Source organism: Corythoichthys intestinalis, chromosome 2, assembly GCF_030265065.1.
Source record: "Corythoichthys intestinalis isolate RoL2023-P3 chromosome 2, ASM3026506v1, whole genome shotgun sequence".
In the NCBI taxonomy this organism is placed as follows: domain Eukaryota; kingdom Metazoa; phylum Chordata; class Actinopteri; order Syngnathiformes; family Syngnathidae; genus Corythoichthys; species Corythoichthys intestinalis.
In genome coordinates this window covers 51,547,288-51,563,461 of record NC_080396.1, presented here as the reverse complement: position 1 = coordinate 51,563,461, position 16,174 = coordinate 51,547,288, and the positions used below count along the sequence as shown (strand labels likewise).

The 16,174-nt window shown below is 39.8% G+C and overlaps 1 protein-coding gene across 1 annotated transcript in view; it reads left to right on the top strand.

Annotated features, from left to right (window-relative positions):
- Window positions 1–16,174, top strand: part of samd10b (sterile alpha motif domain containing 10b) — a 76,515-nt gene that overhangs the window by 41,866 nt on the left and 18,475 nt on the right. Inside the window, exons 2-3 of the mRNA XM_057830191.1 lie at window positions 714–898; window positions 14,339–14,507. Of these exons, the coding sequence (XP_057686174.1) occupies window positions 714–898; window positions 14,339–14,507 (354 nt within the window). The remainder of the gene's footprint in view (window positions 1–713; window positions 899–14,338; window positions 14,508–16,174) is intronic.

The following is a 16,174-nucleotide window of genomic DNA, read 5'->3' as shown; positions in this document are numbered from 1 at the left end:
TCAACGTATCTTCATTTTTATACACCACTGCACTGAAACAATGATTGGCTCAACTACTCAGACACTCGAAGGCGAAGGACGCATTTTCTGCGTCCTATATGGTATACTGGGGACGGGTTTCAATAAGCTTCGGCTTCTCCCGTCAGCCCTTTTCTTTTCGGGTTGAATTAATTGTAAAAACATATAATTGCTGTATGTTTGTTTGGATTTGTCATGCCTGAAGGGAAAATAAATAAATAAATAAATAAAAATAAATTATTTGAATCAGTTTGGGGATTTTTTTTAAATTCTAATCTATTCAACTAAGCCTTAACACAATAACATGTAATTAAGAATGACAATTCTTATCACCACATCAATCTTTTGTACCTACTGTCTAATATATACAGTAGGAATGCTGAAACCTTCCTTAACTGTTCTTATAAAGCATCCAATCCAAAATGTGCATTATGTTAAAATGTTTTATTTAAAAAAAAAAAAAAATTAAAAAGATGTAATTTGTTGAACTAACCACTGATGCCTTGATTGGCATGTACGATTGAACGAGCTCACATTCTAGCATGTAATTAAGAGTGAATGCAGCCCTTGATGCTTAAAAAAGGTCACATTTCATGTTGCTCCCTTTTTTTTGGCTTTTATGCTAAATAGATAATTCATGAAGGTCGTTGTAAAGTGACCGTGTATTGTTTCCCTCTATTCATATCTCCCTTTAGCGGCGTCCAGCTTCAGCTTTTGCCGCGCCTCCCTGGATCACACGCTGTCGGCTGAAGAGCTGAGCTACCAGCTGCCACGGCGCTCTGGAGGCAGCAACCTGACCTGGCATGACGGCCGTAGCCAGAAGACAGCACACACGCGCACCGTCAAACTGCTGCAACAGCCTGGCACAGAGGACATCCAGGTATGAAGGACGTTTGTTTTGCAGGATTTTCCTACTTACAGTAGAATAACAACTTTTTAAAGACTCTTCAAAGTTTTAAGTTTTTAGTTAAATCCGTCTTTTACAGTGGGGCAAATAAGTATTTAGTCAACCACTAATTTTGCAAGTTGTCCCACTTGAAAATATTAGAGAGGCCTATAATTGTCAACATAGGTAAACCTCAACCATGAGAGACAGAATGTGGAAAAAACAACAGAAAATCACATTGTTTGATTTTTTTAAAGAATGTTTTTGCAAATCATGGTGGTAAATAAGTATTTGGTCAATACCAAAAGTTCATCTCAATACTTTTTTATGTACCCTTTCTTGGCAATAACGGAGGCCAAACGTTTTCTGTAACTCTTCACAAGCTTTTCACACACTGTTGCTGGTATTTTGGCCCATTCCTCCATGCAGATCTCCTCTAGAACAGTGATGATTTGGGGCTGTCGTTGGGCAACACGGACTTTCAACTCCCTCCTCACCCCGTGGCGTCAAAATGATAACAAGAATGGTGAGCAGAAATCTCAGATTCACACGGGGGACCTAGTGAATGACCTACAGAGAGCTGGGACCACAGTAACAAAGGCAACTATCAGTAACACAATGCGCCGCCAGGGACTCAAATCCTGCACTGCCAGACGTGTCCCCCTGCTGAAGAAAGTACACGTCCAGGCCCGTCTGCGGTTCGCTAGAGAGCATTTGGATGATCCAGAAGAGGACTGGGAGAAAATGTTATGGTCATATGAAACCGAAATAGAACTTTTTGGTAGAAACACAGGTTCTCGTGTTTGGAGGAGAAACAATACTGAATTGCATCCGAAGAACATCATACCCACTGTGAAGCATGGGGGTGGGAACATCATGCTTTGGGGCTGTTTTTCTGCAAAGGGAACAGGACGACTGATCTGTGTAAAGGAAAGAATGAATGGGGCCATGTATCGAGAGATTTTGGGTGAAAATCTCCTTCCATCAGCAAGGGCATTGAAGATGAGTCTTGGCTGGGTCTTTCAGCATGACAATGATCCCAAACACACAGCCAGGGCAATAAAGGAGTGGCTTTGTAAGAAGCATTTCAAGGTCCTGGAGTGGCCTAGCCAGTGTCCTGATCTCAACCCCATAGAAAATCTGTGGAGGGATTTGAAGGTCCGTGTTTCCCAACGACAGCTGGGCAACACTGCTCTAGAGGAGATCTGCATGGAGGAATGGGCCAAAATACTAGCAACAGTGTGTGAAAAGCTTGTGAAGACTTACAGAAAACGTTTGGCCTCCGTTATTGCCAAGAAAGGGTACATAACAAAGTATTGAGATGAACTTTTGTTATTGACCAAATACTTATTTACCAACATGATTTGCAAAAACATTCTTTAAAAAATCAAACAATGTGATTTTCTGTTGTTTTTCTTCCACATTCTGTCTGTCATGGTTGAGGTTTACCAATGTTGACAATTACAGGCCTCTCTAATATTTTCGAGTGCGAGAACTTGCACAATTAGTGGTTGACTAAATACTTATTTGCCCCACTGTAAATTTATCGTGGGTGGACTAAATGAGCATATGTTCATGAACAACAAGAAATAGAGAAACTACGTAAGATTAAGACAAATGTGCTCGTTTGTATATAAATGATCAAAATGTTTGCATAAGTTCTTTTGACTATACTTTTTTTTCCTGCTGATGATGCTTGATATTACATCAAAAGAATACAGCTTCTCTATTCAGATCCAGGGTTTTCGTTTACGTAGAGTCCCAAGTGACAACATTTGAGCTGTCTTTGTTGCTGGAGATGCAAGTCGAAATTTCCGTTTGCAAAGATCGTTTACAAAGCAGTGGTGCTTCTTCCTGGCTGGAGGCAGCAATATTCTTCCTGTCTTTTGCACCACACAGACAATAAAAAGGAGAAACCAAAACCCAGACACCCTCTATTCCTTGTCATCTCTTATCCATTCAGCTATATATTTTCTAGCCGTCATCATGCTCAGGGTCTAGGGGGTAGGCTTGAACTTATTCGAAATTACTTTGGGCTAGCAACGAAATACCCGCTGGACTGATTGCCAATCACAGTCTGTCTTAGCAGTTCAAATAGCTCCAAATGAACAATTGCCTTTTAACACATTAAAATTCACAAATGTCACCAAGATTATCATGGCTCTTTTGAGTTGCAAAATGGCCCCAACAAAACTCAATGCAGGTTCACAACTATACTAAGAATTTGAATAGATTCACCAATATAATGTAAATCCTGATCATTAAAATTTGGCAGAATTCTTAACACCAATTCCCTTTGGTCTGTCAAGATTAATATACCTATTTCACTCTTAAACTGTAAAATCTCAAAGTTGCAGATTAACTTGATTAACCGTTATGCTTATTGAATTCGCTGGTAGCTCATAGATGCTGCGATTATTGTAGCGATGTGAAAATTGTACACGAATCTATTTCGTCATAAAGGGTAAAATCCATATGTCCCATGTCCGCTTGTGTCATACACACATCATAGAAAATCAGCGCTTCAGGTGTAACAGAGGAAAGCCTTAATACATATCATGTAACAACGCTCGAATTTGTAGCCCTAGTTCTCTCTAATCCAACAATCCAAAAGTTGTGAAGTGTTTACTTCAAAGCTGAGCAGCAGAAATTGGAAAGTCATTGGTGAAGCTGTCGCCGAAAACTGCTTGGTGGTTCATTGTCTCTGAGTACTGGGCACCACTTAGTCCGCACATCCCTTTTGAGCAGAATTTAATCCCTTCTGTGCAATCCATGGAGGGACAAAACAAAGTGTAGAAAGAGAAAATTCAAAGCATTCTGCTCTGTGTTTGACTCAAAATTGCACATGACACAATCAACTCCTTTTTTGGGTCCAGTTGCACATGAAAGAAAGCCCATAGCCCAATAGAATATTCCCATTGGCTTTATGGAAACTTGCAACTCGGAGGCTATAAGAATAAAATGTACACATATTCTGTGCAAGTTTGTTTAATAATTCATAGGAGTGCCCCCTCAGCTATAACCACTAGAAAAGGCTTATTAAAAGAGTGGGAAGCTGTTTCCGAATGATTACACAGTAGAGGGATAATTAAACCTCTATACCATAAGCCTTATCGTCTCCTCATGGCAACACACAATTTCATACATTATTCAAAAAATGGATCGCTCTACTTGAGGTGTGCATGTTTGTGAATTCACACTTTATCCAGTCACTGACCATGCCAGAATTTTATAGACTCTATGGGCATGAATGTGATGAACAGCATAGACCCTGTGTTTGCATCCACGTCCCTCGGGAGTTATAATTAGACTATTCTCCATTACACTGTTTATTCACAAATCAGCTCTGACAAGGGAATAGTCAGGCGACGTTGCCTCAGTGTTGGATTTAAGGGGTGACCTTGGGATTTCTCATGTTCAATTTAACAGTCTTAATAGAAAAAAATCTACCTACAAGTACATATGCCTGTATTGGGTAAATTGAGTTACACTTGTATAGCGCCTTTCCACCTTCAAAGCACTCGGACTATATCCTTATTTACCTACTGATGACGCAGCATCAGGAGCAACATGGGGTTCAGTATCTTGCTAAAGGATACTTAGACGAGGTCACTAGGGCGTTGAATTGAACCCACAACCTCTGGGTTGGGAACGACTATGCTACCACTGAACTACGCAATCTCATATTTCTGTTTCTTCTAAACATGCACGATAATATCAGTTACCGATATTTATCGGCCGATAATGGCAACTATGACTTCACACAGATAATCCAGATGAAAAAAAATTCAACCGATAATGCAATCCGATAATTTTATACTTGATTTAGCCTCCAAATGTGCGCAATCAACACAGTTATGTCCAATTCTGCACCGCCACCTCAATCCCTCCTCCCTCTGAAGCCCCTGTCGCATGAGTGACATCATAAGAAATGCTTGATATCATGGCAGATCTGTCACAAGTGTGCGTTTACTTTTCCGTGTGTGAAACAAATAACGCTCTCGCCATCTGCAAAACGTACTACAAGTTCCACGAGTCAGAAAGAAAAGCTTCCTCATTCAACACCACAAACCTAATCAGCCATTAAAAGCTGCATTACAAAGATTTGTGGAACAAATAGAAAGCTGCCGCTAGCACGAAGGCTAAAGCTAATTGTAAACAAACGGAAAAGCTATCGGAGACACTCTTGACAAGCAGCCGCTGTCTCAACTCATTAAGCACCACGGCCAAACTGAGGTCTGGCGCGGGTGCTCATTTTGCGGCTGAATGGACAGAAGAGCACAGGCGGGAGGAGACGCCAGGCTCGGTCGGAGGAGAGCATCTGGGGCCCCTCTAGTTTTCGGATGCGTGCTTACCTGCCTTGTATGACCATTGTTCGTGAAAAACATGCCGATCACATCAGTTTCACTACGGACATTTGGACAAGTGATCAGTCAAGTAAGCATGCTACTCATCGGTGTTGGTAATAACGGCGTTACTAACAGCGTTATTTTTTTCAATAGTGAATAAACTAATTAATTTTCTCATCGTGGCAAGGTCGTTACTGTTACTGAGGATGTAAAGGCATGCGTTACTAAGCGTTACTACGTTGGTCGATGAAAAGTAAGAGACATCGACTCACGGAGACGAGAGAGCAGTGGGAAGGGAGTTGTAACGCTGTTGCAAACGTGATGCTAGGTGGCTCTATTCCTGACTGTAGCCGGTAGCCTACAAACTACGCCCACAGGATGCTGTGGTAGATATAACATCTATATAGAACTAGATACATTTTCAAAATTGCTTTTTTTTTTCGGAAAATTGCCATTTGCGGCGCAACGGAAAATTTTTCGGAGCCGTATGAAAAATTCCCTGCGTCGCGCAAAAATTCGGGACGTGTCGATACTTGAACGGTGCCAATCGGTCAAGCGGTTCGGGCTGCGCGATGCACCGAAGGAATCCCATTCAAAAAAAGAAACAGAATAACATTATCTGGGTCTTTTTCAAAGACCCAGATAACTAGATTCGAAATAATAGACTCGTCGGCGTTAGTAAACAGTCGCCATCTTAAAGCAGTACACTTCTCTGGAAGGCTCTGTTGTAGAGAACCTTCCTAGCGAAACTGAATAACTTTTCAACCTAAAATATTCCTAAATCAGCAAAATCTTGACTTGAATCTATCTTTAAATGATGAAACAGTTTTAAAACTGGTAAACTAGGCCCTTATCAGACTGTCAATAAACTGTCTCATATCGGATAAACACAAAAAAAAAAAAATCGGAAGTGGATCACTTCAGCCTGCCATAGTTGTCTTTTTCCTAGTATCACTTAGGGATGTTCTCATTACAGAAAGTCTTGCTGTTAGACTTATGGTAAAAGATATTTTGCAAAAATCAAATCTGATTGTTTTCTCCCAGCTGTGTGTTAACAGAAATTTTTATATCAGACCAAGCAGAGGTTGCACCTATACAACATTTGTTTTGAAACTATGTGTGTCTTGTCTCGACGTGTTGATTGACAAATCTGAATCATCCAGGGACAGAAAGGGTTTGGTATTAACGCAGGATGGGAAAGAAGAATGTAAGTGTGAGAGATATGCCTGATCATGTATCGAGGTCTGTCTCAGTGAAATCGAAGAGACAGATTGAATCTAAAAAAAGCAAGAGATCAACTGTCAGGCAGATGAGAGCAGGACCAGACAAATTCAAATACTCTTTTTCAAACAATTTCTAGATTTCTAGTACATTATATATTCACTTGAAGGAATAAAATTCACAATGAAATGCTATTTTCGGTGCAGATAGTGTTGGAAAGGTTCATTTTCCTTCATCCTTCCATTTTCAGTTCATCCATCCATTTTCAACACTGGTCATCTTATTCAGGGTCGTAGGGTGTTTGAGCCTATACCCAATGACTTCAGGTACACTGTGAACTGGTCGCCACTTAGTGACACAGAAACCTTTTGCACCCACATTTACACATATTCACTGTGGGAATTGAACATGAGCCGTAGTCTGTGGAATTTACCACAACACCATTAGCAATTTATTGTCATTTCACAATTTTTTTAAATGAACTAGTTCAGTCCATAATTCATTATAAACAATTTAGATTTAAACTCACTTCCCCAAAGCAGAAGTAGTTCATAGTTTTTTTTTCACAAGAGAAAAAAAATGTGTGAAATACCGTATTGGCCCGAATATAAGACGGTGTTTTTTGCATTGAAATAAGACTGAAAAAAAGGAGGTTGTCTTATATTCGCGATCTAGACATTATACCCATTCGCGGCGCTAGATGACGCCAGATATCATTGAAGCGATGTTCTGTCATGACAGATCTCAGCTACTCTCCCCATTCACGACGCGAGATGGCGCCAGATATCAATGAGGCGATGTTCTGTCATGACAGATCTCAGCTACTCTCAAGTTTAACCAGTTTGCATTATTTTATTGCAATGTTTCTCTTTATTCAGATTTTTTTCAAGACTACAGTTACAGTTAGACTTCACTTTGATGGTTAATGCAGTTATTGCAATTTTGTTGTTTTATCACAATAGACTGGTTTATTTACATTTCAAAAACCAGAAGCATTTCATTTACGAGTGTGGTTGCACTTTAGTTTACATATTTAAATGTTCAGCTATTAAGATTTGAATGAGGCAAAATAACATGCTTTTTCTCTCAAATATATTGTTATAATAATTTGTTTTAGATGTACTGTAATTATTTTCTGTTTAAAAATTTGGGCCAATACGGTAATATTTCCATGCTTGGCTCATTGGCGGAATTGTGTATGCCCCTCCCCCATCTTTATCCTGTTTCTTTTCAACTTACATGCCTTCCCACTTCCCTTCCCACCTCTTTTCCCTTTTACCAAGCCCCCTTTCCAGTCCACTGTTTTCTCCTAATCAATTTATAAAAAAAAAAATTAAAAAACAAGAACAACCACTATGGGAGTATGTCAAACTCCCATGTGGCACATTAACACTGTTCAGTCTATATGGACACTCCCATTCTCCATGTCTAAACATCTGACCAGGGCAGGTAGACAAAAAAGGGATTTTAGGACAGCTATTTCCTATGTGCTTCAGGCGACATCATGTTTTTCGCACATTCGTGTCACTTAAAGCAGGAGTCTTCAACTTATTCCACAAAGGCCCGCTTTGGGTGCAGGATTTCATTCCAACCAAACAAGATGACACTTTTTCACCAATCTAGTATTTTACAAGTGTCATCAGTTGATTGCAGTCAGGTGCTGCTTGCTTTAGGAGAAACCTCATTGGTTCAACTGTCTGTTCTGGATTGGTTCTAGGACCCACAGCGGGCCTTGAGGACCGGTTTACAGACCCCTGACTTAAAAGACGCATTCCAGTCACATTGCAAGTCACAATTTGTGTGTCCACTGTATTGCGAATGACTACATATAGACAATTGGGCATTATTCCCTTCAGTATGAATATAGCCTTTTACTCTGAAATGGGCAACCTGAAGACGATGATGAACTGTGTAATGTTCATTACCAGTTTTTCATACTTCTGCTCAATATTGAGTTTGAAATTCGCCTTCCATCCCTCTTTCTGCCTCATCCTCATCCCTCCCCCGTTCCCTGCATATGCAATTAATGAGAAAACTCCTCCCACTGGACAGAATTAGGTCTCATGAAGAGTGGGGGAGCCAACAAAGTGTGAACAGGATCAACAGAGAACTGGCCAGAGGACATCAGTTCTGATAAATGACAATAATACACACATGGGGAGCAAAGGAAGCGAAAGATTGAATGAGGAGATGATGCGGAACCGTCACTTAAATTGCCTTATGCTGGGTTCTTTAATGTAGAAGGTCATATATTTACATATACAGTACATATAAAATATATATTGGGCATGTAACACTTTCAGAATGTCGTGATCCAAGATCCTCGCAGTGCGTGATTTGTTGCAATATTGTACGGAAGCTCACGTTATTGAAATATTGCATCCATATATATAGATAGAGTGAAACGTCTACATACAAATTTAATTTGTTCCAGGACCTGGTTTGTCAGTCGAAATGGTCGTATATCGAGCAGGATTTTCCCATAACAATACATTATAATTCAATTTATTTTTTCCACAACGCAAAAACCTACACTAAATCCTTCAAAAAAGAACTGTGAGGCAGATGTGCTAACCACTCGGCCACCGTGCCGCTACAAAAAAAATTGGAATAATAATTATGAAACGAATCTGGTTCTAATGTGGCGACTGTGTTTTCCATGCTGTTCCTGAACTCACCGTGTAGCCTGGTACTCCAGACTCACCGCTGTTCCAGCGATTGAGTCTGGCCACCATTAGGCGGATAAAATTTCCAGGGCGGAGCAAGCCACAGCAAACAGACAGCGGAGTGGACCAATCAGCGATGGGCGGGACGAGGGACTTGCGCGCGGAAGTAAATATACGAGGAGAGCGGAGTTTATTCAACATGGCTAGCGTGAGACAGATTGTTGTCAGTGACTTCTGTCGATGTGTTATTGGTAATTTAAAACTGATTTTACCGTGGATTGGAGCATATTCTCTGCTCTCCTGGTCGCCATCTGTGTTGTTGTGGAGACGACTTCCGACGCGGAAGAGTGACGTTGCTCGTTAAGAACACGTCACGCAAATAAACGAATCTGATTTGTCGATTGATTTTGTACTTGGTCGAGAGGCCGTTAATGGGCTGGGTCCCAGACTATACTCTCAGTGTTTGAAAAACACAGGGAGAATAGTCTGGCCGTGCCAGGCAACTCACCGTGTGCCTGACAAGAGAGTGAGAAAGGTGCAGAAGAGTAGGAAGTATTTACTTTCTCTTTTCATGTTCTGTTGTTAAAGCAGAAGTTCAGAATTTTTGACATTAGGCTCAAACTTCAAGTTAGCGGGGGTTTAATTAGTTGGTCGAGTTTATTTTTTTAAGTTATTTGTTAGTTTCAGGGCTCCAGAGTGGCTAAGCTAGCATGAGTCAATGGGGGCAAACTTAGCTTGCTAATAAAAAAAAAAAATAAAAATAAAAAGATCTATGAACAAATCCAACATAGTCAAATAAATTCAAAACACAGTTCATTGTTCCAAAACACCCATGAGGCCAAAACAATGTCACAAAAAACTGCCGTCATTCATTTCATTTTGCAGTACTATTTTTTTTAGATGCGTTATACGATCACAATGGATAGGAGTGCCACTCGTGTTCACGCTGCATTCGAGGAAGGTGGGAAGTCGTACTTATCCCGCTCGGAGGGTACCAGTTGTGACCTCAAAACGTTCCAAGCGAATGTAAACAGCAAAGATGGCTGATCGCGACAAGTTGTTTTTTATTTTGGCTATCAAAAGGCATTTTGACATCCAGCAAACCTGCCTTCTCGTAAGCGATCAAATAGTGGAGGCTTTGCAATGATATTTCCAGATCGGAGGTTGGAAACTCTGACTTCCTACCTTTTCCAAATGCAGCATCGGTCTGCTGAGTTAACTGGTGGCCGGCAACATGGCAAAATGCGCATTTAGAGGCTGTGGAAACAGACAGAAGAAATAGGCAAAGGAAAGTTTTCACAAATTCCCTATGAAGAACGAGGAACAATATAAACTTGTTATTTGCTGCTGGCTACGACATAAAAAATCAGCGGTGAAAAAAAAACAATGTGATATAACCCTGCGCTGCTCCACTACAGAGCTTCTAGATTACATATGTTGCTGTTGATACTGCAATTATTGACATGCATTGGTAAGTTTTAATAACTTTATCCTGAAAACATAGCCAACACTATTGATTGCATGGGTCATTGATGATTTTCATGTGTGCATATATTGTTTTATATTGGCATGCTAAGAGAGCCCAATTGACTTGCGCTAGCTTAGCCACTCCGGAGCCCTGAAACTAACAAATTACTAAAAAACTACACTGAATTTGTTTAAATCAACTCTAACGATTAATTAAACCCTCGCTAACTCAAAGATTAAGTCTGATGTAAAAAATTCTGAACTTTCCTTCTGTTTTCGGTTATGGCGGACAGTAGACGTGTTGTGTTGCACAAGTTCTGAAATAAATGACTAAAAACCAGACAAAGCTGGCAACCTTCTTGCCGATGTTACAATAATGATAACTGTCACCTCAAATTGTAAAGACTGATGAATAGGGGTCGGAGGAGGACCTTCGAGATCGTAGACATATTCCAGCCGTGTTGTCGAGCCAGTTGACTGATGCGTACATCACTGCTCACCGCACATGTCACTTTTTTTCACCACCTGCACTAACCTTCTTGGGACCCATGTTAATTTCTCTCACAAAAAAATCTACCATTCTGCTGTCTTGGGGGAAAACAATGAAATTGCGCCGCTGTCATAAATCGTCTTATTTTGAGCACGTCGTCATATGATGACACAAATTACGAGTCGTATTATATAGGGGAAGGATCGTATGTTGATGTGCTCGTATGTCAAAGTACCATTGTGTTGATATGCGTACAAGTATACACTGTATTTCTATAAAAAGAGAAAAGACCAACTGATGCTGACTTCTAATTATTCTTTTTGTAATATCTGGTCTGCCTTTTTACTGAGATGTACTTAATCATGCTTCTCTCAAGTCTCACAAATGTCGGTAATTAAAAAGAAATTAAAGCCTTCATGTTAAAGCGTTAATACACAGTTTATCATTAATTCATTAATATCCAAAGACGAGAATACTCTCCAAACCCTTCATCTTGTCGGCTTTCGAAACACCCAGAGAGCCAAACTTAGTTATTTTTCTCCCCATAGGTGCCTTGATATGAAGCAGAATCTTTAATAAACTGAATGCAATAAAACCGAGCAGCAATTTGCTGCCCAATACTCAGTACTGTACTTCAGATGTAAAATCCAATGGAGATTACAGAAAAAGCGAGAAAAGGGAAAGAACAAGCATACAGTTGTTTCTGCTTTAAAGAGTCGCTTGACGGACTTCACTTGCATTTTTGCAGCATCGATCCGGACACATGGTAGGGTCCTATGATGAAAGAGTAGTTTTGCCTTGCCTTGCCTGCATTCAATGAAAATTTTCCGCACCTTCCCCATCTCAATTACGGTCAGTTATAAAGTGATGGATTGATGTCTGCACTTATCAATGATCAATTACTCTGGAGTCAAGTTGAACAGGAAAACTATTTGGCATTCATATAGAGACACAGATCCAATTAAAATGGCCGGAAATGTAAACGCTACCCTTTCAACACTGTCTAATATAGACAGAATCCAGAAAATGTTCTGGCAACTAGTAATCTATACTAAGCCACAAGAGTGCATGCACACTGGGCTTGTTTGCATGACATTTCTACATATATAATCCCTGCGACATGGAGTCGGTAGTTGAATAGAAGTTTTGGCAGCAGTTCTGTGTTTCTCTTCTGTTTTACCCTTGGCTCATTCAGGATATTAATCCATGATTTTTTTTTGTCGTAAATGAGAACAGTTGACGTTGTAAAGGAGGATAGGGAGGAATTATTTTCTCTGTTCTTCGGTGTTTATTTGACTCCATAAAAAAGGAATGAACGCAGACATACATAGAAATACATATTACAGAAATAAAAATTTGCAACAACGCTAGAAGATAATTATTTTTGCATTGTCGTTTTATACATTTCCCCTTTTTAAACTGATAAGGACACATTTTAATTTGAATACATGATTAATGTGATATGTTTCATATTCGCATTCGCCAAAACAAAATGAAACATTTGTTCCCATTCAGATTTCTGTTCGAGCACTCTGTAGGTGTGTGTGTCTACTTTTTTCATTACTGTTTTAAAAATATTTTATATTATTTTATTATTATGTTTTTTAAGGTATTAAAGGGAACCTCGGATTTAGACTTGTAGGCTCTAATAAGCCACAGTTGTTCTCTTTTTCTAAAATATGTTATTAGACACACTTATTATTGCCATTGATTTAAAAATCGATAATATTTAGTACATGTTTTGACTTATGGAGGGCGCCATGTTTTACGTGTGCAATGCACGCCGGAGGTGATGACTCTGTTGGCCTGGACTTGGAAAATAGCTGTGCAGCTAGCAAGCAAAGCTAGCATGACGACTGGCATGATTTTGTCACATTCAGATTGTTTTGTTACAGAGCTGTGGGATGAGTTTCCAATGTTGTACCTGCATCCAATTCCAGCTCATTAGCAGTGTCTTTAAACCGATCCTAGGCGGCTTGCCGAGATATTGACCTGCTGCCATTTGACAGTTTGTATTCTTGACTCTGCATCATTGCCTTGTTTTTCTTTACCCGTTTGTCTGCCTCTCACAGCGGTTTTCCAAAGGGTGTTTTTTTTATTCTTTTTTTTTTTTTTTTTTTTTTTTTAATGATCCCGACCTACTGTCACGGATCCTTTTTGTCTCCCTTTTCACAGTTGCGTGTTGGTTTTTTTGTGTGTGTTCAATTAACCCTTTCACGCAATCCCAATGTTATTGTTGTCTGCTTGCTGTCTGAAGTGAGCTGCATTTTCTAATTCCGTGGTCAAGCCAGCTTGCTCTGTCTTTTCTGATGCATTTCCCTTCCAGATTTTACCGCACAGACAGAAAACGCATGTGTGTTGTGATTGCTTTATAAGAAAAATCATAACTCTAACGCCACGCGGAAGTAACGTCCTGTGGTTTACACGCTTGTCTGTCGCACGGGAAACGTGATTTCGAATCCCACTGGAGACCTTCATTTAATTGCTTTTGATGCCGCTCGGGATCAAATTGGAAGGGCAGAACCGACGACATGTTTATGTACCTAACGAGTGACACTGTTGAAGTATGGCAGCGCTGCCCATTGACGTCACCGTCCAGAGTGCATTGCGTTGTCAACAACAATGGCGACCTACTACGTAAACAAATTTTTCAAATTTTATAAAAACGAAAACATTAAGAAGGGTTTGAATGTCAAAATATTATAACTCATACTAACATTTATCTTTTAATAAATACAAGTCTTTCTGTCCGTGGTTCCCTTTAAAGAGCAGCATAGCTACATATCTAGTAATAACTCGTGAGACACAAAAATGCCAACAATTGCCCCTGACTTGTTGCCTTAAAATGTGTTGTTTTTTTTTTGTTTTTTTACAATAAAACATAAAACTCATCATGATAAAATATGATATCTACCACTTATTTTAAAGTACGTTTGAATCTTATTTTGGGGTGAAAAAGCTATAACGCTTTTGACAACTTGGCTTGCTCTTTGTGTGGTTATTTTTAACCTGTTGTTGTATTAGCGCGTCAAAGTTCTGAGGTTGGGTTTTCGATTCCAAATTACTTTCTTTGTGGAGGGAATGGTATTGTAGCAGACCAATGTAAAAAGTCATTTTAAATGAGCATTGCTATCTTAGTTTAAGCAAAGTTGCAGAGCCATCACGGTGCACGCACTGTGTCTCTTTAAACGGCATGTGCATCATTTGAATCTGTATTCAAAATTGCCTGCTTTGTTTTCAGCTCCATCCAGGTGAAGCATTCACCGTGTACCACACCAGCCCAACGTTGTCCAGTCTGTCCAAACCTGTGGTGCTGTGGTCTCAGCAGGATGTCTGCAAGTGGCTTAAGAAATACTGTCCTCACAACTACCTGACCTATGTAGAAGCCTTCTCTCATCACGCCATCACAGGTACTTACCCATACATCTTTGTTGCGATCGCAACATGTCATCAAGGTGTAGACAAAAAAAGAGGATGGAAACTTGACTGTGACATCCTTCTATCTTATGTCATGCTACTATTTAGTTAGACATTGTACAGTGTATTACAAAAGTGAGTACACCCCTCGCATTTCTGCAGATATTTAAGTATTTCTTTTCATGGGACAACACTGACAAAATGACACTTTGTCACAATGGAAAGTAGTCTGTGTGCAGCTTATATAATAGAGTTAATTTATTTTCCCATCAAAATAACTCAAAATATAGCCATTAATATCTAAACCCCTGGCAACAAAAGTGAGTACACCACTTAGAAACTATGTACATCCCTAAATTTCCAAATTGAGTACTGCTTGTCATTTTCCCTCCAAAATGTCTTGTGACTCGTTACAGGAGTGCTGTCAGCATTGCTGCAGAGATTGAAGAGGTGGGGGGTCAGCCTGTTTGTGCTCAGACCATACGCTGCACTCTACATTAAATTGGTGTGCATGGCTGTCACCTCAGGAAGAAGCCTCTTCTGAAGACTGTACACAAGAAAGCCTGCAAACAGTTTGCTTAAGACATGTCAACAAAGCACATGGATAACTGAAACCATGTCTTATGGTCTGATGAGACGGGCGGAAGTGTCATTTTGTCAGTGTTGTCCCACGAAAAGATGTATTTAAATATCTGCAGAAATGCGAGGGGTGTACTCACTTTTGTGATAGACTGTAAATCAGTGCAATAAAGTGCTTGGCATATCACTCTTTGCAGGTTTTATTTTGAGGTAAATTGTTGGACAGCTTAGTGGAGTTTGTGGCGCCACAGCTTAGCTTGCTCAACTAGAAGAACGTTTCAGCCAAATCTCTCTAAAGGAGATTGACAAGGCATTCATTTGTAGTTATATTAAAAATGAACAGATGTGTCAATATAAATTTCAAATCCAAACTCCACACGACATTTTTCCCATATGTAGTAGAATGCACTTCTACAGCTCTCTAAAAAGCCTTCATGCACACCTGGAAAGATTTTTCCGGGATCCCTCATAGGTTTCCTTGTCACTTTTTTGTCGCCCTGTCTCAAAACAGATGCCCTTGCTAATCCTTTGGAACTTGTGAAAGAGTTTGTTTGATATTCGCAAACAAGGAAGGTGGCACATATTTATAGTCGAGCTGGCTGTGAATTCTTTCTGCAATATTCTGAAATTGTTGGACATGTATTCTATTTTAATTGCTGATGCATATGGTGAGTATCCATACATGTTTTGTGCATGAATTGTGCCACTCGCACTTTCACTGAAGGGTGGCGGATCTTTGCAAAGGCCTCGAGATGAATTCTCTGCCTGTATCATCTTTTGTTCAGTGACCCAAACATAATCATGTCTCTCACAGTCTCTCAGAAAGCACAGCATCACAGTGGAACAAGCTGCCTGAGGAGATCAGTGTCGCCATTCAATTTGTACGTGAACATTCGAGACATCATTTTTCATAGTGTGCTTTTTATCTAATCCTTTTATCGCTACTCTGTCCATTTTTGGGATAAGACACACATGAACTGATGTCACATTGAAAGTTCTTTTAGAAGTAGGCTGATAATAAAGTGGGTTTAAGGATTGTGATGAGGGAACACTAACAAAGGCAACATTTCTATCACCAGAA